We start from the raw sequence: 23,679 nt of genomic DNA, 5'->3' as shown, positions 1-23,679 counted from the left end.
ACGATAAATATAAATAAAACATTATCACACAAATGTTATAAACATAACAGAAACTTACGTGTATTTGTTATTTTCGTCTTTGTGGAACACCAAATCTAACCCAACTTCAGATTTCAACGTCAACGACGTCAACATCAATGTCAATTTCAAATTGTCATAGTCATCGACATAGATTATTAAAATATTATAGATAACTAAATGAAAGCGGAAGAGTAAGTCTGAATTGTCTATGGCTCCTCTTACCACTGGACTACTGGACAGAACTAACACTGGACTACTTTACTTTTACCTCATGTATTTCCTCATTTATATTAGTATCTACAGAAATCTATGTTTCGTTGCCGCTAGGCTAGAGTCTAGGCGCAGGCCGTAGGCCACAGTATAAACTTAATGTGCGAATTCTACTTAAATGAAAAAGGTAGGGCGTTTATCAGAGGATTTCTTGCACGAATTTATCAAGAGACTTTTGTTAAATACAAAAGAGCCATGGGCAACAGCAGTGTGAAAAACGAAAGAAGTCTCAGCAAGGTCTACATAAGATTTAAGACATAGATTCTATAATAATTTTAAAATTGGGAACCAGAGATCTTAGCATATTTAGCTTTTCATTTTAAACCACTGGTAGCACTAAATTAAAATGTCATAATGACATTTATACACAAAGATGGCGCAGCAACAATGTGACGCTTTGTTACGTTGTGTGTAGTTGTGTACAAATTATAATAAATTCTGCGAAATTAATGAATTTATATTAAATCGATTACGGTCCAATAGTTTTAAGTGTAAAGACTGTTACATAAAAGAGAAGTAGGGACTTTAGTTTAACGGTGAATTATGCAGCTGCACCCGTATTATACGCTACGTAAATAAACAAACATTCTCCGGAGGTAAGTTAATAAATAATTTACGTAAACATTAATATTTACATACATAAATACTTACAAGTAAGTTGTATTATGCGTAATATGTGCGTTCTAACATATCAATCTGCACAGTAGCGTGAAATGTATGAAGTAAAACCGTTTTTTGTTCACTTTCACTTTGCATTAAAGTGATTGTTATATGAAGACCTAACTTTTTAAGGACTCGCATTCTTAAGCACTGAGTCAGCCTCTACAATGTCCTCTAATTAATGCGGGCGTTAAACTGTCGCAATTGAATATAATCAACTGCGTATAGTTAATTTGGCATCGTGTATGTTTGGCGCGATTTTCATTTATTGTTACACACCACTATCCCTATCCCTACTTCCCTATCCCTACTAATATTATAAATGTCAATGTAAGTTTGTTTGTTACGCTTTCACGCAAAAACTACTTAACCGATCCTCATGAAACTTTGTACACATATTCTTGGAAGTGTTAGAAGTAATATAGGATACTTTTTATCCCGACATTAAGCTCGGTTCCTTTGGGAGATGGGATGAAAGTGTTTGAAGATTTTACACCATAACTCCGACAAATTATAACCGGTTTAAATAATTATTTTTGTACCATAGAGGTTGTAATATGTGTTTAATTTTGCCCAAACTTTGTGTTCATCTGATGAATGTGGTTGGAGATAAAGGACAGATGACCCCTCAGAAAACAGCTGCAAACTCTTCATTTAAGGCTTAGCGATACTAAATACTTTAAATTTTTTTAGCACTACAACTAAATTAAATGCCACGTCAAAAAACAAAATCAAACACAGACAAAGTCGCGGGCAACAGCTAGTTGTATTATAAAACGCGGTGAAAGCATATTATAGATGGTTAGGACTCTTGCTTAAATTTTGGATGGCCGCGTTCGAATCCTAGCATGTATATCTAACTTTTTCAAGTTATGTGTATTTTATGGAGTTCAAACATCACTTAGATGCATGTCATTGCATGTAGTTCTCAAAGGCGTGTAAAGCCAGGCCAGTGTGGTGGACTATGGCCATAATCCCTTCTCATTGCGGAAGGAGACCCGTGCTTTGTAATGATGATTTTTATTATTATAAAGGAGTGTGAAGTCTACCTATCCGCATTTTTCCAGCGTGGTGGGCTATAGATTATAACCCTTCTCACTGTAGTGGCCGGCCTTCCTCTTTCTTTTTTATGTCCTTATAAAAATATCCAAATCCAAGATATATAACATGTGTATTTTTTATGTTATATTTTTAATAGTGTGCTGTTGAATTCTTTATTTAAAATGTTAAACTTTAGTTAATTTATACGACGTACTTAGGGGAAAGGTATGTCATATATAAGAATCTACATCATTTGTTTAACTTTTCTTAACTAAGTGGGTAGTTTTATTATTACATGTATACATACTGTCAAGTTTTGCTACCTATCTCAATAAAAGTGTTATTATCCAATATTGCATTATCTTTATATATATATATATTTCTGTGTGTGTGTATGCAGTGGCGTGCACTCCATACATGTACAAAAGCACTGCATACCCTAACATTGATATATAACTCATATAGGAGGAGAATTTGTGCCGTTTTATGCAATTTTCCTGGTGTATGCATACCCTGGTAAGAAACCCAGAGCACGCCACTGTGTGTATGTCACTGAACTCCTCCTAAACGGCCGGACCGATTTGAATGAATTTTTTGGTATGCGTTTGGGTGGCACCCTGTACAGTTTAGATTCACAAATTAGCCCGACAGATGGCGCTGGGGTCCGCTAGTTTATACATAATACTCCCGATTCTCACTTATGGATGTCAAACCTGGGGATTGACGAAAGCTCACCAACAGAAGCTCAAAGTATGCCAACATAGAATGGAAAGGAGCATGTTGAATATTAAGCTGAAAGACAAGTGGAGTCTAAGGAAAATTAGGAGGGCCACAGGAGTTAAAGATGTCCCCAAGATTAAGAGAGAGATCACTACCTAGCGATAAGGCCGCCTTTTGTATCCTGCTTCATTTTTCATGTGTTTGTTCTTTTTTTTCTCAATTTTCCGAGTGGTGTACAAATAAAGAGTATAAATAAATTAAGAGGCTAAAATGGCGCTGGACTGGCTGTGTGGTTAGATCTTTCGAAAGAAAAATGGACTAAAGAAATTATATCTTGGTACCTTAGATGGCAAGAGGAAAAAAGGACGGCCACAAAAAAGTTGGGAAGATGACCTGCCAAAAGGATGGCGCAGAATAGCCAGAGACAGAGCACACTGGAGAATTCTAGAGGAGGCTTATGTCCAAGGACAGCTGACTACGCTTGCCGGTGTTACAAAAAAATTTTTTTAGAAATAAATATCACTTAATCAAATAATAGGTTTAGTAACTAGTAGTGTACATGCAAAAATTTATTTAGTCAGAGAATAAAGGCTATTTTTTTTTTTTTTTTTATATAAATACTAGCATACCCAGCCCGCTTCGCCGGGCTAGATTTTGCTTTATTTTATTTAAACAATAAACTTAGATCATAAAAATTTTAATTTATGTCTCATAATATCTAATTAAATCATTTATTTCTCTCCGTATCCATTCACTTCTATTCTCTTCTCGAGCGGGTGAAGATCATTATCTACACCCATGTACACCCGCCAATAGAATATCATCATAGTAAATAAAAGCTGTATTTGACAGTTTGACAGTTCAAAAATAGGAGTGCTCCGATCGTCACCAAACTTTACAGGATTACTCGCCAGGTCAATCCGGAGATTCCCTGAAAGTTTGAAATCGGTCCAGCTGTATCGGAGCCTATACGGAACATACCCACACACATTCTCTTTTTATATATATATAGATAGATAGATATACATATATACACCTGGTGCTGCATAGGGCCGAAAGTACTTTTTTGACAACCAAATTTATTCAGAGCTTGGACACCACTTCCATATTGATTTTGGCCAGCTATGCTTTCGGTTTACGAAAGCATAATAATAATGTCAAAGTCAAAAGTCAAAGTTGTTTGTGTGATGAACATGATTGTTTTTCAGTGTCTGGGTATTTATCTGTATATTATAAGTATTTATATGTATTATATTCATAAAGATATTCAACAGCTATCTATAACACAAGCTATGCTTACTTTGGGGCTAGATGGTGATGTGTTTCGTAGTATATTTATTTATTATTATTATTATTATAAAGTCAAAAATATATTTATTTAAGTATATAGGTGGCACTTTTGATGCGTACATAAGAATTACACGGTAGTGAGATGATGGCGATAACCACATTCGTAAACTTAAAACTAAAGCTACGAGGGTTCCAAACGCGTCCTGGTCTAAGAAGAAGCCCACAACAAACTTAGCAGGGTGTTTTTTTTTTGTTATCACCATCTCACAATGTCATTTTAAATTATTAGAAGAGCAACCTGGTTAGAGCAATAATTTACACCCAAGCTTTTTTATCGTTTACGTAGTCCTTTGTACTATAATAGGACTTTTCTATAAGCTTACGTTTAATACAAACTTTGAACTTTTTAAGAGACAATCATTATATTGGATATGTGCGCAATTTTATATATTAGACTGGTAATGAGTCAATAATGTAGATATCAAATAGGAGACCCGCGCTTAACATTAGACACAGATTTAAAAACATACAGAACAAATTGAGTTATCGTACACACTAACCAGTGCATGCTGTGACTACCTATAAGTGAAATTATGCGTCATTAGTAACCTAAGGCTAGCTTTATTCATAACTATAATACACGAATTTTGTTGGTAGTCCTAATAAAAATAAATAAATAAACCCTCATTCGGCCATTATTGCATGCAGTGCATTGTCTCCAAAAACTGTGAAACGCCCCGCGCATGTCTCACTTAACACCAACTGCATGTTGCTCGCTATAACAAACTTTTCCCACTCTCTCCATTTCATGGTAAACGTTTAGGACATTAGGGGTCAAATATTTGCTGTCAACTGATAAATGATATGAAGTGGATAATTGAAAGTGAAATACAACTAAAGTGGAATGGTTTTTGGCGCTTCAATATTAGCGTGTGTACAAGGTTGGATAGAAGCAGGCGTTACTTTGCGGAAATCCATGATATATTATGAAAATTAAGCTTAATTTTCCTGTTACTTAACAATTATTCATTTTATAGTCAACATCTCCTGAGGATGCTCCGGTTTCGGAGCGAAACGTGCGTAGAGGGTACATCGCCGAAGATCTGTTTGGTGTGGACTGTGGAGTATAAGGATTGAAGAAATTATAAATTACACCATACAGATTTTCCTTCTTCTCGCGGAATATAGCAAATCCAGCTTAATTTTTAGAATAGTGTAATATATTATCATATATATATATATTATAGGTATATTTTTTTTTATTTATACATTTGTATAATTTTTAAATCTTATTTATTGCACCACCTTACTCTTTTCTATGTTTTTTCCTTTTACGCATTGGTTGCCTGGAAGAAATCGCTATGTAGCGATAAGGCCACCAAATTGTACTCTCTTGCTATGTATTTATGTCTCTGTAACTACTTTTTTTCTTTGGTGTACAATAAAAGTGTATTCATTAATTCATAGTGTACACGGTTTCTGTATGTTCTTAATTCTTTGATATTAGACCGGTAATTTACTTATTTATTTTATTTATACACTTTATTTGTACACCACAAATAGGAAAAAAAAACAAGGGACACAACAAAAATAAACTTAAAAAGTAGGATACAAAGGGCGGCCTTATCGCTTAGTAGCGATCTCTTCCAGGCAACCTTAGGATTAGGAAAACCAAGGGAAACCGATTGGTGGGGTGTATTATTATTATATACATACTAACGAACAATTACACACTAATACTTATCAAGATTACACATAAAATACTAATAATAATAAATATAAAAAAATATAAACTAATATATACTAAAACATACTTAAATATGAGTAAGAGTTAATAACTGTCGTCTTTATTGCACAAGAAAATGGGCTTTAACAGCATTTTTGAATATGTCTAGTGACCTTGACTGTCGTATTCTTATATTGGGAGTGCATTCCACAGTTCTGTAGGAGTTCAGGTAATGTATTGTTATTGATGAAATCTTATATGCAGTCGTTCTGGATGTGGACCCGATGCTGTCGGGAGCGGACGAGGGCCCGGTGTACTACCGGGAGATACAGAAAAACGCGTTCCTCAAACGCATTCCCAATGACGTCGCTACCAGCAAGCTGCGTCCGCTGGGGAATAAGGTATTTGTTTTATTCTTTCTAATAGTAATAGAAACGACGGCCGATTGGCGCAGTGGGCAGCGACCCTGCTTCCTGAGTTTCCTGCGCCGTGGGTTCGATTCCCACAACTGGTCAAAATTTGTGTGATGAACATGAATGTTTTTCAGTGTCTGGGTGTTTATCTATATATTATAAGTATTTATGTATATTATTCATAAAAAAATAAATATTTATCAGTTATCTTAGTACCCATAACACAAGCTACGCTTACTTTAGGACTAGATGGCGATGTGTGTATTGTCGTAGTATCTTAATATATATAAATCTCCTGTCACGATGTTTGTCCGCGATGGACTCCTAAACTACTGAACCGATTTTAAATTAAATTGGCACACCGTGAGCAGTCAGGTCCGACTTAAGAGATAGGGTAGCTTAGATCTTTAATTATAGTCGCAATTTTATTTTATTGCAAATTTTTTGTCTATAATTAATTGACAGTCACATGTTATATATATATATACTACTAGACTCATTTAAGGCTTAGCGATACTGAATACTTTAAAAACAAAATCTAACGCAGACGAAGTCGCGGGCAACAGCTAGTATATTATATATTAATAATATTTCTAAGAGTTATCTGACTATTATGATAACATTGATATTACCTGTATAATTTAATTATTAACGTTAACCTTAAAGGAGATTGCCGGAGCACGGTTTCGTTTGGTGCCTCATTTAAATTGGTATCAAAATTTAAGTTTTTATTTTTTTTTGCAAAGAAAAACCTCTCAAATCCTAAGCCTTAACTTCGGCGGTTAAAAAATTTTTTATTGAAATAGATTAGTGGTTCTAAAACATTGTGAACAGTACCATCAATAGGTAGGTACAATAATCGCATGTGTCAAAAATAACCTTAATTCACGAACTTCATTTGCATGTACTGAAATCCGGCGAACTAGAGTTTTTAATTTTTTTGGTAATGTATTGTAATTATGAAACCCTTCAAAATGAGATAAATTCCAAGAAGGCACCTTATAAGTACTATGTGAAACCAAATCCTATACTACATCCGGCATTCTTCTTTTAAAAAAATGCTTATTGGGAAATGTTATTATACCATCCAAGAATATTTAACAGACACAATATTAAAAGGTTTGACATTTACAGTGATTTGACCCCCAGACTTTTTGACCCTCCCGCATAAAAAAAAACGTGTGTGTACTCATGCACACGCGTTAGAAGTTATACTCCTCTGCCGTGACGAGATAAAAATATAAAATCTTTTCAAAAATTTCATCTTTCGGTTTATTCTACGTTCGTAGAAAAAGGTATTTAATAAAAAAAAATATTATAACGCAAGTTTTATTTAACGCAATATCAGTTAGTTAGATAAAGTTTATTCAAATATCACAAAAAAAAATTCTATATAATTAAAGAAATGGACATAATAAACGTCATTAAATTTGGAATACTATTCGACTCATTATGGGACAAACAACATTAAAATTTGAGATTTATGTACAATTGAATCCGCAGATTTTAACAATTATTATTATTATTTTTTTTTAATTTATTGTTCAAAATAAAAGTAACCAATATTTTTCCAACATAATTATCCATCCCCTTAGAAACTATGCGTTTATGGTGGGGATGGCGGGTTCGCAAGTATATATCTTAAAAAAAAAAAAATATTCAACTACTTAATCTTAATGTAAAAATATTTAGACAATCTTAATCAAACAGTGGCATTTTTGAACTCTTAGCTAAAAAATATATATTAGCAATTGAAAGTGTACACTGTCAAACCTTATAGCTAACTTCATGGTGTCGGTTTTTTGTGACGGTGTGCGGGTATCCCAAAAAATTTACTCTCATAATTTTTCCCCAACGCGCCGAAAGAAGTAAAACTTCATAAAATCTTCAGCGTTTTCCGATTTGCATTTCTCGTTGCTCTCGTATCCAGAAACCTCCCCTCAAACCGATGTGGACTATGTTCTGCGTGCACAACGGCCGGACCCCCTTCCTCGAACAGTACCCCGAGCCGGACTCGCCGGCGACGCTCGCGCACAGGCCCGCCTGGCGGGCGTGCCTGCGGTCCGCCAGGCACGTGACCGCCAGCGTGAAGCCCCACGCTGGCGACGAGTACGACTTCCTCGTGGACACCGACCACGGACCCGTCAGGATGCTCGCGCCGGACTGGTGAGTCGCGTACTGTCTATTCTTATTACAGTTTAATTCTTATTACAGTTTAATAATTAATTATTATACTAGCTGTTGCCCGCGACTTCGTCTGCTTTTGATTTTGTTTTTTGATGTGGTATTCATTTTAGTTGTAGATCAAAAAAAAAATTAAAGTATTCAGTAACGCTAAGCCTTCAATGAGGGGTTGCTGTTGTCCGCTGAGGTGTTCTGTCCTCTATCTCCAACTACAGTTTGGGCAAAATTAAACACATATTATAATCTCTATAGTACAAAAATAATTATTTTAATCGGTTATAATTTGTCGGAGTTATGGTGTAAAATCTTCAAGCACTTTCATCCCATCTCCCAAAGGAGCCCCGGGCTTAACGTCGGGATAGAAAGTTTCCTATATTACTTCTAACACTTACAAAAATATGTGTACAAAGTTACATAAGGATCGGTTAAGTAGTTTTTGCGTGAAAGCGTTACAAACAAACTTACATTGACATTTATAATATAAGTAGGGATACTACCATGAATGAATGAAATCCAATGTTTAAACGCAAACTTAAAATCGTATCTCAATTGTAAAACCGCTTATAGTTAAGCTATGGCAACGACTTCGCATTTCGCAAGCTACGGATATCGAAGATTCTGACGCTAGATTTGCCCGAGATTCCAATATAAATGAATCCTAGCTAGATCGATCTATCGCCCCCGAAACCCGCTGTATACTAAATTGCATGAAAATCGTTGGAGCCGATTCCGAGATTCCAATTATATACATGCAAGAATTGCTCGTTTAAAGATATAAGATTAAACCCACATTCGTGTTTTAGTACCCCTTATTGAGCAACAGTATGTTTTATGTTTTTTTTTATGTTAATTTAGTTTTAAATCCTAATATTTTATTTTGTTTGCTGTACCACCTACTTATTTCTTATAACATTTTCTTGTATGCCTTTGGTTGCCTGGAAGAGATCGCTATTTAGCGATAAGGCCGCCAAATTGTACGTTCTACCTTATTGTGCTGTTGTATTTGTATCTCTGTAAATTTTCTCTGTGGTGTACAATAAAAGTGTATTCATTCATTCATTCATTCATTCATTCATTCATTCATTCATTCATTCAGTTGCATAAATAACTGTTACCTACTCCCATGCTTTAAATACTCTATAAAATCGGATTAATACACATATCATATTAGGAAGTGCGGTTTTAAGATATTAAAATATCACTTCCGTCAACGGTGAAGGAAAACATCGTGAAGAAACCACGCCTGAGTGGTCTGCATAATGTTCTTAAAGGTGCGCGGTGTCCACCCATCCACACCGGCCAGCGTCGTTGATACGGCCCTAATCCCTTCTCACTGTGGAAGGAGACCCGGGCTCTGTAGTGGGCCAGTGTTAGGTATATGATGATGACAATTTTCTTTGTTTCAGGGACTCTATGCAGGACTGGGTGACAATTCTGCGTACCAAACTTCACGAGCTGCGGATAGTGTCACGTGGTGAAAACGTTTACGGTGCCCCGCCAGTGGCGCCCGCGCCGCGAGCCGCAGCTCGGGACCCCACGTCGCCACTACCGCCCACGCCCCCCGTACCGCCCGACCGGTGACAGAAACATATATCTTATACTCTAATATACAACTTTTATACTAATAATCAACTCTTATACTAATACAACTCTTATACTATAACAACTCTTATACAAAAAAACAACTCTTATACTAATACAACTCTTATACTAATAAACAACTCTTATACTAATACAACTCTTATATTAATATACAACGTGTAGCGGAACTAGCAAAACAAGTGAAATTAAAAAATCATTTATTTCGAGTAGTATTATGAAAATTAGGCTTAATTTGCTATGCTCCGCGAACAGCAGGAGAATCTGTATGGTGTAATTTATAATTTCTTCAATCCTTATACTCCACACCAAACAGATCTTTTGCGATGTACCCTCTACGCACGTTTCGCTCCGAAAGTAAATCTGTGCAAAAAAATAGTAATTGTATAAAAGGGAAATAATATATTATGTTATAAAAAATTACCACATGAAATTTTTGAGATATCTCTGAGTATATTTAGTATTTATTTTGTATTAAATTTTATTAACTCATTCGTGTTTCAGATCTTGTGGTTTGTATTTATTAATAAAACCTATTCTATTCTTACAGGGTACCCGGAATAGATTTAACTCCTATCTCACGTCCGGCAATAGAAGGTACACAAACCATAGACAATCCGACAACCACCAACACTACAACCACGTCAACCGCAACCAACCAAATCACCGCAACCACTCAAGAAAACACAACAACCCCAAGAACGACAGCTAATTCTTCAAACCCTAGTTTAAGAACCACAAGCAGCTTCACAACCAATCTCAATATAACTGTATCCACACCAAATTTAACCACATTTACATCTACAACCGCAAATTTAACAGCATTAACGAACGCAACTTCGAATTTAACAACATTCACCAACACAACAGCAAGTTTAACAGGTTTTACGAACACAGGCACGAATTTAACGGGTTTTACGAACTCAAGCACAAATTTAACGGGCTTTACGAACTCGAGCACAAATTTAACGGGTTTTACGAACTCGAGCACAAATTTAACGGGTTTTACGAACTCAAGCACGAATTTAACGGGTTTTGCGAGCGCAACCAACTCAGTTTCACTCACACCTATAAATACATCTAGTGTTACCACATTTGCGAACGCGAACGCAAATTTAACCACATTTACGAACGCAACCACGACTTTAACCAACGACCAGAGCGGCGAGGTGGATATATCGAATTGGGAGCCATACTCTTTACCGAGTACAAGCAGAGATAGCGAACCGAAGCAGAGCGTCGCGAAGATATGTGGCCAGAATATATGCTTGGACGACTCTATATTGAAAAGGTAAAAAATAAAATACTTATTATAGACGGCCGATTGGCGCAGTGGGCAGCGACCCTGCTTTCTGAGTCCAAGGCCTAGGGTTTAATTCCCACAACTGGAAAATGTTTGTGTATTGAACATGAATGTTTTTCAGTGTCTGGGTGTTTATATGTATATTATTCAAAAAAATTCAAAATTCTAAATTCATTTATTTCAAGTAGGCCTAATATAAGCACTTTTGAAACGTCAATTCTGTCTGTTTGTAGTGATTCTACCACCGGTTCGGAAGGCAGATTCTACCGAGAAGAAGCCGGCAAGAAACTCAGCAGTTGCTCTTTTCCAACATCAAAAATTTACATTTTACATTTTAACATTCATTTTTCTATCTTGTGAGAGCTGAAAGCGGAGCCGGATGCTTCCAAGCAACCTTTTCATTAAAATTCACAAAAATATTCATCAGTCATCTTAGTACTCTTAACACAAGCTACGCTTACTTTGGTACTAGATGGCGGTGTCTGTATTGTCGTAGTATATTTATTTATTTTAACTGACAGCCGCTGCATCAGTATTTATTTATTCCACTTCAAGTCCACCACGTGGTGGGAATCCGTTATATTTGCCACTTGGATACTTGTAGACGTAAAACGCCCTCCCGTACGTCCCGTTGTATTAATTACGCTAGTGGCATATGCACGTAGTCTCTTGGACCGCATTTCGCATCATTGCGGTTAAAAGCTAACATGCAATAGTGAATTATTAATAAATTTACCAAAGTTAAAACAATATATTTAAACACATTTAACAAATCGTGGTTACTGCACGATTGATGAATTCCTTAACGACAAGGCTGCTTGGGAGCAGGCCACTCCGCCCTCATCTCTCACAAAACAGAGAAATTTCAAATTTTTGTACTCTATCATTTATTGATTTGATTTTTTTTTAAATTATTAACAATGCTTAAAAAATATCAAAATTTATAAGAAAAAACATCCACCCTCCGCTTTAGAATGGCCAAGCAACCGGCGGTCAGGGCTCCAGAGTGAGGAAACTTCTCACAATACGCGCCGTTTCAAGGACTACTGCCTTCTGTATCCGACCCTTGATCCAACAACCAAGTGAAAGCGTGGTTGGTGGATAAAGATTGTTAAACTATTGTTGATGTTTGAAAAGAGCAATCTGCTGAGTTTCTTGCCGGCTCTTCCCAGTGGAATCTGCCTTCCGAACCGGCGGTAGAGTCGCTACAAACTAGGCCTTGAAAAAAAAGAATTTTGAATTTAAATTGAATCCCTAATATTATAATTATTGGCTAGTAATACATTTATATTCCGGGATTAAGAAAAAAAAGTTTTTTTTTTATATAATATTAGTATATAAGCACAAACACACGTTCGCGTTCATAATGTGGCTTTATTTATTTCTAGGAACGTAACGGATAGCGACGAGGAGTTTTTCGCCGAAATCGATAGAATCCACGACTCCGCTGAGAATATTAGCGAGTTTGAGTTCAAGCAGCGGGTCGTTGTCAGCAATGGGAATGAATGCGCTGAGAGTGAACAGAGGTAAGTCTTCATTCGACCATTCATTCATATCATTCATTAATATCTTTTTTTATTTATACACTTTATTGGTACACCACAAATAAAAAAAAAACAATGGACACAACAAAAATAAACTTAAAAATTAGGATACAAAGGGCGGCCTTATCGCTTAGTAGCGATCTCTTCCAGGCAACCTTAGGATAAGGAAAACCAAGGGAAACCGATGTGTGGGGTGTATTATTATTATAGACATACTTACGAACAATACTTATCAAGATTACACATGTCGGCAGGGGGGTGGGTCGGACATAATAAATAAAAGAAGCGGATGAGTCAGGAAACTAGTCTTTGTAATTCTATGAAATGAAGTGAAGTTATAATCACTTAGTTAATAATAACTAACACCTACTTCAATCAAGATAGTTTATGCGAGATGGTTATCAACTATAAATTGTAGCTACTAATTCAAATTTATAGTTGGGAATAATAATTAATTCGTTTTCCACAATTTAATTATCCAAAGCGTCTAGGATAAGCTACTAGCAGGGTACATCATGTGCACCGTGCTACGCCAGAGCCAAGACTGCCTCGCCACTGTGGTTTCGGTCTTTATATACGGATCATAACGACTTGAGTAGTAGCTGAGTGGGGATAATGAACAATGCGCCAGGTGGCGAGAGCGGTGCACGTGTTGTTTACAGATTTCTTGCCGGCGCCGTCACTCACATAAAATACTAATAATAAATATAAAGAATAATAAACTAATATATAATAACATACTTAAATATGAGTAAGAGTTAATCACTGTCGTCTTTATTGCTCAAGATAATGAGCTTTAACAGCATTTTTAAATATGTCTAGTGACCATGACTGTCGTATGCTTATTGGGAGTGCATTCCACAGTTCAGTAGCTTGAACAATTAATTGAACAATTTTATAAATTTAAAATGCATATATAAAAAATTTCGGAACCGACAGGTTTGGACCTGGGACTCTCTGGCAATCGCGGCCTAAAGCACTTATAGAAATTATAAAAAAGCAATGTGTCATCTCTTGTTTCAATGTAATATGGACCTTTGAAAAGTGGATCGATACTGCAATGTTTCCTACTAGATGGCGCTACAGTCGCTATAAGACTGATGCAAAATGCATATACTAATTTCGGCATCGGCGGTAAAAGAGCCGTAGCTTAATTGGAAAAAGCGGTCAGGCCGCGATTGCCAGAGAGTCGCAGGTTCAAATCCTGTTGGGTCCGAAAAATTTTATATGCATTTTAAATTTATAAAATTGATACAGCTGTATGCCGTAATGCCAGATCGGTTTAAGCATTGCGCAGTATACAAGCAATTTATTATTGTGCCACAAAATTAATAGACTAATGGTGAATTTTATTTTACAGCACACCCCATAGAACGAATATAACCGTGATCCAGGTCTCCAATAAAGGCCCCCCGCACACCGCGATACCAGTATTGGGACCCGAAACCGATGTATTCGACTTTGAGTTCAAACAGAAGCTAACTGTCAGTCCAGAACAGAACAAAAACGACTTTATTAACATTGTCAATACCGAAAACGATAACAGATACGGTACTGTTTTTGATAAGACAACCTCAGAATCGGATTACGGTCACATTAGTTTGACTACCACTGTCAGTTTGACAGGTGACGTCAAAGTGACAGATGCCAAAGACGGGGTGTACGAGCGACTGTGTATGGCGTCAACCTCAAACAAAACATCGTCCCCTCTACCATTGAGGAATGTCAAAATTATGGAGAAGATGCGAAAGTCGTCTCTGCCGAATTTGGATGTCGAGTCTGACTACGAGTATTTGTTTCCTAATTCTAGTCAAAATAATCGTAATCTATTAAACAGCAGTGAAGTTAACAGCAATCTACAAAATGGTAGAAATTTGGAGGAAATCCTACCAAACGGTAGAAACGGTAGGCTGATACTACCGAGCAGTAGAACGAACCAGTCCAATAGTAGAGAGATAATACCAAATGGTAGAAACGCTCAAACGAATCTACCAAATAATAGAGAGCTTGTACCAAATGGAAGAAACGCTCAGACGAATCTACCAATTAGTAGAGAAATTCTACCAAATGGTAGAAACACACATGGGAATCCAGCAAACGGTAGAAATGATGCGAACGCTACCAATAGTGAGTCTAGGGTTAACATATCTAATATAAGTGCAGAGTCTATAGCTAGGACCATAAGGTCGAATGTCGAGAGGTCACACAGTCAAAACGCCTACGATATAGCTCCTAGGCAGAGACAGAGCGATGTTAGAAGAGTACCAAATAATAGTCCCAAAAGAGAACCTAAAATTGGTAAGTCTATTTGTCTCTCAATTCTCTTCCATTGTGTGATGACGGCAGATTAAGAGTTATATTGTATTGCTTTGTGTTATATTAATTATTGAAGCGAAATTAGAACCGTTGTGATTTTAAACTCGATGTAACGCAATGCTATCAAGAAAGAGACAGATTTATAGACATGTATGGGAGGGAATGAGATAGAATACATCACACGTTAAATTTCGTATTAAACTTACCAAGGAAACCGTATAATATCTAGATAAAGAAACAAACACATAAATGTATAGGACAGAGTGAGATAGAAAACATACTTTTTTTTCTATTCTAGTTACCATGGAAACTAAATAATAAAACTTACATTTATCCGAATAGTTCTGATACGCTACATCCACCTCAATCTCTCGTAGGCTACTTTTTAGAAGTTACACTTTCGTGTGTAAATAAATTGCACAGGATTTTTTTTATTTAGTTTTTTTTTTCAGAAAAATCCGACCCTCCACCCAAACCAATATGGCGGAGAGGTCTGACGGAGTTATCACTCTTAAGCCGACTAAGAGGCATAGGGCAGTCGAAGAGGCAAGAGAGTCCTACGAGACAAGAATGCGACGATAGGTAAAAATTTTCTTTTAGTGATAACTTTTATTCAGCCGTCCGATTGGCGCAGTGGGCAGCGACCCTGCTTTCCGAGTCAACGTCCGTGGTTTCGATACCCGCAACTGAAAAATTATTGTGCGATGAACATTAATAGTTTTCAGTGTCCGGGTGTTTATGTATAAATAAATAAATAAATATACTACGACAATACACACATCGCCATCTAGCCCCAAAGTAAGCGTAGCTTGTGTTAAGGGTACTAAGATGACTGATGAATATTTTTATGAGTAATGTACATAAATACTTAGAATATACATATAAACACCCAGACACTGAAAAACATTCACGCTCATCACACAAACATTTCCCAGTAGTGGGAATCGATCCCACGTCCTTGGACTCAGAAAGCAGGGTCGCTGCAAACTGCGCCAATCGGCCTTCTCTATACTATAAAGGATTATATAAACGAAGAAAAAAGCCGAGTGTGATATGGCTCTAACCAGGTTACTTTTTAATTAGTTTAATGTGTGAGATGGTGCTAAGAAAAATTAAAACCCGGCTAATTTGGTTGTGGGCTTCCTACGAATTTACGAATGTAGTTATCGCCATCATCTCACTACTCTGGTACACATTTTTTTTATGTAATATACGTATTTGAAAAAAAAAAAAATTGACTTTGACTTTTGACTTTGTGTTTTGTTTCAGGGGCGTGACGTCACCCGTGAAAGTGGTGCACAGGTCGCGGCCCGCTGGCAGGGTTGATGGCACCCGCCGGAGAAGCAACTCTCTTACAAACAGTGAGACAATCTTATAATATATTATTAAGAAGTGTTTTAAGTAATTAAAATATCACTTGCTCCAACGGTGAAGGAAAACATCGTGAAGAAACCTGCATGCATGTGAGTTCTACATGATGTTCTCAAAGATGTGTGAGTCCACCAATCCGCACTGGACCAGCGTGGTGGAGTACGGCCTTAACCCCTTCTCATTGTGGGAGGAGACCCGTGCTCTGTAGTTGGCCGGTATTGGTTGATGTTATGTGATGTGTTGGCACTATGGAGGGCGCGTTATTGTTTATATGCGATGGTTTTCTAATGCTTTAAGCATTGTTATATCTTTAGAAACAATATTTAAATTACATGTACAGAATCTCAATAAGTTTAAAGTTTATATAAAACGTAAGCTTACAGAAAAATCCTTTTATAATACTAAGGATTACTTAAACGACAAAAAAGCTTGGGTGTGAATTGCTCTAGCTTCATAGCTTAATATAAATTTACTGGGAGATGGTGATAACAAAAAAAAAATGACCCGGCTAAGTTTGTTGTGGGCGCTTCTTAGACCAGGGCGCGTTTGGAACCCTCGTAGCTTTAGATATAATTTGGCGAACGAAGTTATCACCATCCCCTTACAATTATGTAAACAAATATGTATGAACGCTTCATCAGTGACTAGAATAAAGAAATTTTGAATTTGAAAAAGAAAAACTAACGTGATACATTAAAAAAAACACTCAAAGACAGAGATTTTCTTTATGGAAAGGTATTTTCATAATTAGAATTTTAGAAAATTAGAAAAGCACTAAAAAGTTATGAAAAGATTAGTTGACATGTAAGAAATTCCCTATACATATATGTTTAGGCAATATCACACTTGTCTTTAACTCAGTAGCTTCTTGACCGGTTTTGATGTAACTTTGTCCCTAGGTCAGTCGCCATCAGTGCCGCCGAATCCCGCGCTCCAGCCGTTACGAGCTAGGCAAGCGGCGGCACTGCGGGCCGAGCAACGCCGCGGGGCGTGCGCAGCAACCACCGTCCCTGTCAGGGACCCACCTTTGCTGATCGACTATGAGAGACAAGTTTGGTGAGTGAGTGGTTTCTCAGTTGAAACTTAACTCAGCTAAAACATTAACTACAGTTTGCATTTCACCAAGATTAACTATACGCACAAACTGAATTCAGGGCTACAGCTTGCATTTCATTTACATCAACTTCAAGCAGTTAAACCTAATCGAGATCACTGAGTTCAGGCTAGAGTTTGCATTACACTGACATCAGCCAAACGCAATTACTAAACTTGGGACTACAGATTGCATATTATCCACCTCAATAAAACGCAGCTAGTGAATTTCGTGCTACAGATTGCTTTTCACTAACATCAACTAAAAATTGTTACTGAATTCAGAGCTACAGTTTGCTTTATCCAGAATCAACCGAACGCAGTTGGCATTCCACCAACATCAACTATACGCACTAACTGAATTATGGGCTAAAGTCTGCATTTCATTTACATTAACTTAAAGCAGTTGAAGCATAACGATCACAGAGTCCAGGTCAGTTTGCATTACACTAACATCAGCCAAACGCAATTACTAAACTTAGGACTACAGATTGCATTTTATCAACCTCAATAAAACGCAGCTAGTGAATTTCGTGCTACAGATTGCATTTCCCTAACATCAACTAAAAATAGTTACTGAGTTAAGACCTACAGTTTGCATTATTCAGCATCAACCAAACGCAGTTAATGAATTTAGATATACAGTTTACATTTCACCAACATCAACTAAACGCAGTAACTGAGTTCGGGGATACAGTTTACGTTTCACCAACATAAACTCATTTTAGTTTGCTAGTTTGAAAATAATAGTTGAAAAAACTAAAATTACGGAATCTACAATGTTAACCGAAGTTTTATCCAAAATTTTTAAAACACATATCCAATGACTAAATAAATAAACTTCAATAAGTTTACTATTTATTTAGTTTTCTATCTTTTATCTTAGATTTTATATGGGTTAAATATCCTATTACATTATTATTGGTCGAAGGATCGAAAATGCGATTCAGTTCTTTGGCCGAGCTGATTTTGATAAATTTAGTGTTCGGGTATCCTTATTTATTTTTACATACAATTTGTAATCGGTGATAGCGCATTGGGTAGGAGCTCTACTTCACTTTCGGGGGGGCCGAGTTCGAATCCCAGCACGCACATCTCTCACGTTTCTAAGCTATGTGCGTTTTTAGTAATTAAAATATCACTCGCTTCAACGGTGAAGGAAAATATCGTGAGGAAACCTGCATGCCTGAGAGTTCTACATAATGTTCTCAAAGGTGTGTGGAGTCCACCAATCCGCACTTGGCCAACGTGGTGGACTACGGCCTTAACCCCTTCTCATTGGACAAACAATTTTACAAAACAGATAAAAATACTTGTAGCTTCAGAAAACCACCCAGGTTTTTTAAACATTATTTCTAACCAAGAGTTAAATGTAGAGATTTAATAATATTATAAATGCGAAACTGTGTTTTTTTTGTTGGTTTGTCCTTCCTTTAGACGGCCGATTGGCGCAGTGGGCAGCGACCCTGCTTTCTGAGTCCAAGGCCGTGGGTTCGATTCCCACAACTGAAAAATGTTTGTGTGATGAACAGGAATGTTTTTCAGTGTCTGGGTGTTTATATGTATTTCATAAGTATTATAAATAATATCTATCATAAAAAAAAATAGTTATAAGTCATCTTAGCACCCATGACACAAGCTATGCTTACTTTGGGGCTAGATGGCGCAGTGTGTATTGTCGTAGTATATTTATTCCTTCACTCGATAACTAAGACCAAATTGTATACGTTGTTTTGTTAAACTTTTCTTTTTGTTCTGTGTACTTTTTGTGGTGTGCAATAAAAGTATATTCATTCATTCATTCATTCATTCAACTAAGAAAACGATCAACCTGATATTTGAAGTTAGTTGCAATGATAAATGCAGAGCAAAATACGCGGGCAATAGCAAGTATACAATAAATACGAGACTTGCTGACGTTGCTGCGTGGAATAAGGATAAACAAGTAAAAGTTGGTGAACAGGACACGAAAGTGAAGCAGTGCATGACCCACCATGCCGCTTGTTCACAGGGTGGCGCGCTGGGGTATGGGAGGTTCGCGCGGTGGCGGGCGCGCGGGCGACCGAGTTTCCGGGCTGGCGGGCACGCAGCCGTGCTCCGCGACGCACGCGAGACACTTGCTCAAGACAGCTCACACGCCCATTGTGAGTACAACTCTATTATCCTACTTCCTTCAAATATTATTTAGACAGCCGTTTGGCGCAGTGGGCAGCGACCCTGCATTCTGCGTCCAAGGCTGTAGGTTCGATTCCCACGACTGGAAAAATGTTTGTGTGACGAACGTGAATGTTTTTCAGTGTCTGGGTGTTTATATGTATATTCTAAGTATTTATGTGTATTATATTCATAAAAAAAATATTCATCAGTCATCTTAGCACACATAACACAAGCTACGCTTACTTTGGGGCTAGATGGCGATGTGTGTATTGTCGTAGTATATACATTTATTTATTCATTATAAATATAATTTTACATATTTCAAAGTAAAACTAAGCCGGGGAATGCGAGACGGGTGCGTTACGAAAAGTGTGATCGAGCGAGGCGAACGCAAGTTGAGATGGAGATATGAGTTAGTGGAGATAGAAAGAAAGAGATAGAGAGAGTTACGTTTAGTGTATTACAGATTACTGTAGGGGCAAGAGAGGGAGGGGTGCGAGCACTCATTTCCTTTCTCTCTTTCTCTAAAAGTTATGAACATAAAAATGGTTTACTTTTCAGATAGATGTATTGTTTCACCGGGTGCCGCTCGGAAAAATCTATGTGATTAATAAAATAGACCAAGAGAATTTAGGTGAGATTTTTTTAACAACTTTTATGAAATTAATCCAATATAAATAATAACGAAATGCGGTTGAAGGCTGCATAAAGATATTTCATAAGGAATCGCCCTGTAAAAATATTAAATACTAGCTGTTGCCCGCGACTTCGTCTGCGTTTGATTTTTTTTTTGCATTCATTCAATTTAGATTAGCCTTAAATGCGGGGTTTGCTGCTGTCTGCTGAGGAGTTCTGTCCTCTATCTCCAACCACATTCATCAGATCTACAAACAGTTTGGGCAAAATTAAACACATATTATACCTCTATAGTCGTATTTTTAATTAGACGAAGCCAACTGACAGTAGCTAATGTCACTTTGTAAAATACTGTTGCCATATTTAAAGTAATAGTGATGCGTTCTGTTTTCTTTCAATCAGATGAATGAACAATGTGTGTAAATAGTTAATCATTTCAAAACTATAAAAGACTATTATTTCTATTTTATAATAAAATTGTATAAAAGTGCTCTGATATAAGTTACTAACTACAACCAGTTTTTTGTCGACTTCTTACAAAACGCGGCGCGGCGACTCATTCGCCTTCATTCATTCAAGAGTTTTTTCAATGATTCACTTTGTCACAACACTATTTTTATTTCATCATAAAGTGACAACACAGTAAACGTCAGTTGACTTCGTTTAATTAAAAATACGACTATATAGTACAAAAATAATTATTTAAATCTGTTATAATTTGTCGGAGTTATGGTGTAAAATCGTCAAACACTTATAGATTTGACGAATGTGGTTGGAGATAGAGGACAGAACTTCTCAGCGGACAACAGCAAACCCCTATTTTTTTTAGTTGTATAACTAAATTGAATGCCACATCAAAAAACTTAATCAAACGCAGACGAAGTCGCGGGCAACCGCTAGTTATTCATAAAAATATTCATCAGTCGTCTTAGTACCCATAACACAAGCTACGCTTACTTTGGGGCTAGATGGCGATGTGTGTATTGTCGTAGTATATTTATTTACTTACTTAATTATTTTTTATTTTCCCCAGGTATAAAACTAGATAATGAATGTACGATAGTTTCTGTGGACGGACAGTCTCCGGCGGGCAAGGCCGGTCTACCTCCGGCGGGCAAGTGGGCAGTCACCGAGGTCAACAACCGACCCATCAACCTTCTCAAGGTGAGGGTGGTGGGTGCAGTACATCATCAAAAAAAAAAAAAAATCAAATAGACTTACTCTATAACAGTGGCGTGCACAGGGTCTTCGGCTGGGGTATGCATAAAGCTGATATATAGCATAAAATAGAAATATTCCCCTCCAATACGAGCTATATAAAATGAATAAATAAATAAATTTGGGTATGCAGTGCTTTTGTTACTTCAAGCCTTGAATGGAACGCCTCAGAGCGAGGTAACGCCGCATACGTCATGTTTTTTCGTTCGTGCAGCCGGCTCCATCGAATTATAAGACGGTGTCACGTCAAAAAAAACAGTTATGCTTATTACTAACCGATTTACAAAAAAGCAGGATTTTCTCACTTCGGTTATATTTTTTTTATTTATTTAATTTTTAATAAAATTTTTTAGGGCGGCGAGGATGAAATGAACCGAATGGCTATGCATGGATCAGAAGTATCGATTCTCATACAGCCAGCTCCTTTAGTGAAGAAAATACGTGCTGCTATCAAAGGAAATAAGCCCTTATTGGCTATAAGATAGAGTTCACGATTGTTGACACTAGTTTGCGGAGTTCTTTATACGAGGAAATGTTCTTAATATAAATATTTGTCTATGCATTTCCCTCGTGGGAAATGTCTCTTTAATAAAAATGCCTGTATCGCTCAAATTAAATTGACGTCTCCGAAAACGAAAGTTTTTTTTGAGTATTTTGTTTTGATCAGTCAATTTAGTTTAAACTTTATATACAAACAATTAAACTGCTTAGAATAACGAAGGCAGCTATCATTATTTACGAATTACGATGTTTTAATTGAAAATAATTATTTTATGTGTCAATCTTTAATTCAGTCCTATCTACAAAGGTTGCCTGTAAGAGATTGCTTGCAGCAATAAGGCCGCCTTTGCATGTCTACATTGTATACTGTATACTCCTTACTGTTTCTTTTCCTGTATGTTATACGTGCAATAAAGTGTTTCTTCTTCTTCTTCTTCTTCATACACAATTATTTAGTTTTATGTAATATAAATTATATTGGTGAAAGTTGAATTTGTTCCATTCCATTTTATGTGAAAAAAAAAGTTAAAAAAAAAGATCTCTTTAAGGCTGGATGACCACTTTAGAAGCGAAGCGATACGTTAAAGTTTATTTCAGATAATTCTTTATCTAAATACATCTATTAAAAGGCCTTTTTATACGCAAATACACATTTGAACATGGTACTGAAGTGATGGCAATAACTAAATTCGAAAACCTAAAGCTACGAGGGTTCCAAACGCGCCTGGTCTTACAAGAAGCCCACGACAAACTTAGCCGGTTCTGTTCACATGAAGACTTTTACTTTTAAGTGTCATAGTTTTGACATAGTAAGCGTCGGAGAGTCTTATACAGCACACTTGCAGCCAAAGGACCGCAAAGTTAACCGCATCGTGCTTGCTTTGCGATTTGCTTTCTAGAATGCCGTATTTTCACTCATTGTCTTTCTAAGGTCTCAATGTGCAGGCAAAGTTTATAGACTTAAAAAAACATTATTAAAAGAATTATTTGAATATTTATTTTAGTATTTACGTATAAAGAAGGCAAATTTCTTAGATTTAGAAAACTTAATCAAAAATTTAAAAATAAAAAAATTGAAAAACAATCTCTTTGGTAGGTTTTTAAAATAATTACATCGTACATTCCGTGGTGAGAAATGTCTAGAAGGTGCCATTTGCCCATCTTGCTTTCACCTATTCGCCCATTTTCTACTTATTAAGTTATTTAATATACACTATAATACATATCGAAATCGGGACTCGAATCATAAAACGAAGCGAGAATATCTGCAGATATTTTAACAGTTTTTCAAAAGAAATACTTAATAGCCAAGAGAATATCTCTATGCCCCTTTGGCGTCTATACATAAATATAGCTTAGATATCTAGATATCATAGCATTATATCGCTTCGCACCTGCAGTGGAACACAAAATAAAAGTAGCTATTTATGAATAGGAGAAACGAAATGTGAATATTTACCTTTTACACGTTTAGCTGTAAGATTTGTGATTACTTTTACACTAACTGTCATAAACATTTACTTCTACACTAGATTAGTAATAATCATAAGCAAATCAACGAAAAGAACTGATTAATGGGGTGGGGGGGGACCCTCTCACACGTCTCTCGTAACAGAA

The 23,679-nt window shown here is 36.5% G+C and overlaps 2 protein-coding genes across 3 annotated transcripts in view; one reads left to right on the top strand and one right to left on the bottom strand.

Annotated features, from left to right (window-relative positions):
- LOC120635640 (xaa-Pro aminopeptidase ApepP-like) overlaps nucleotides 1–122 on the bottom strand; it is a 50,782-nt gene extending 50,660 nt beyond the window's left edge. Inside the window, exon 1 of the mRNA XM_039906680.1 lies at nucleotides 59–122. The gene's annotated coding sequence lies outside the window, so the exon portion shown is untranslated. The remainder of the gene's footprint in view (nucleotides 1–58) is intronic.
- Nucleotides 123–674: 552 nt separating this feature from the next.
- LOC120635712 (DEP domain-containing protein DDB_G0279099) lies at nucleotides 675–22,366 on the top strand. Of its 2 annotated transcripts, XM_039906832.1 has the most exons (14): nucleotides 675–887; nucleotides 5,993–6,129; nucleotides 8,072–8,307; nucleotides 9,732–9,902; nucleotides 10,475–11,215; nucleotides 12,616–12,753; nucleotides 14,132–15,069; nucleotides 15,540–15,669; nucleotides 16,357–16,448; nucleotides 17,358–17,514; nucleotides 19,562–19,694; nucleotides 20,269–20,341; nucleotides 21,377–21,507; nucleotides 21,915–22,366. In XM_039906832.1, the coding sequence occupies exons 2-14, from the start codon at nucleotides 6,013–6,015 to the stop codon at nucleotides 22,044–22,046; spliced, it is 3,189 nt and encodes a 1,062-aa protein (XP_039762766.1). In that variant the 5' UTR covers nucleotides 675–887; nucleotides 5,993–6,012; the 3' UTR covers nucleotides 22,047–22,366. The 2 variants fall into 2 exon arrangements, with proteins under 2 accessions (XP_039762766.1, XP_039762768.1); XM_039906834.1 differs by lacking the exons at nucleotides 5,993–6,129; nucleotides 8,072–8,307.
- Nucleotides 22,367–23,679: the final 1,313 nt, after the last annotated feature.

The sequence above is a fragment of the Pararge aegeria genome, chromosome 27, assembly GCF_905163445.1.
Source record: "Pararge aegeria chromosome 27, ilParAegt1.1, whole genome shotgun sequence".
NCBI lineage: Eukaryota > Metazoa > Arthropoda > Insecta > Lepidoptera > Nymphalidae > Pararge > Pararge aegeria.
The sequence above is the reverse complement of the archived record's forward strand: the minus strand, read 5'-3'. Positions and strand labels throughout refer to the sequence as shown.

Bases quoted from the DNA above. Each gene is read 5' to 3' on its own strand.
- LOC120635712 (XM_039906832.1), top strand. From the start codon at position 6,013: ATGCTGTCGGGAGCGGACGAGGGCCCGGTGTACTACCGGGAGATACAG. The intron at 15,070-15,539 runs GTAAGTCTATTT...TTTTTTTTTCAG, and splicing joins CAAAAGAGAACCTAAAATTG to AAAAATCCGACCCTCCACCC. The intron at 16,449-17,357 runs GTGAGACAATCT...CTTTGTCCCTAG, and splicing joins AAGCAACTCTCTTACAAACA to GTCAGTCGCCATCAGTGCCG.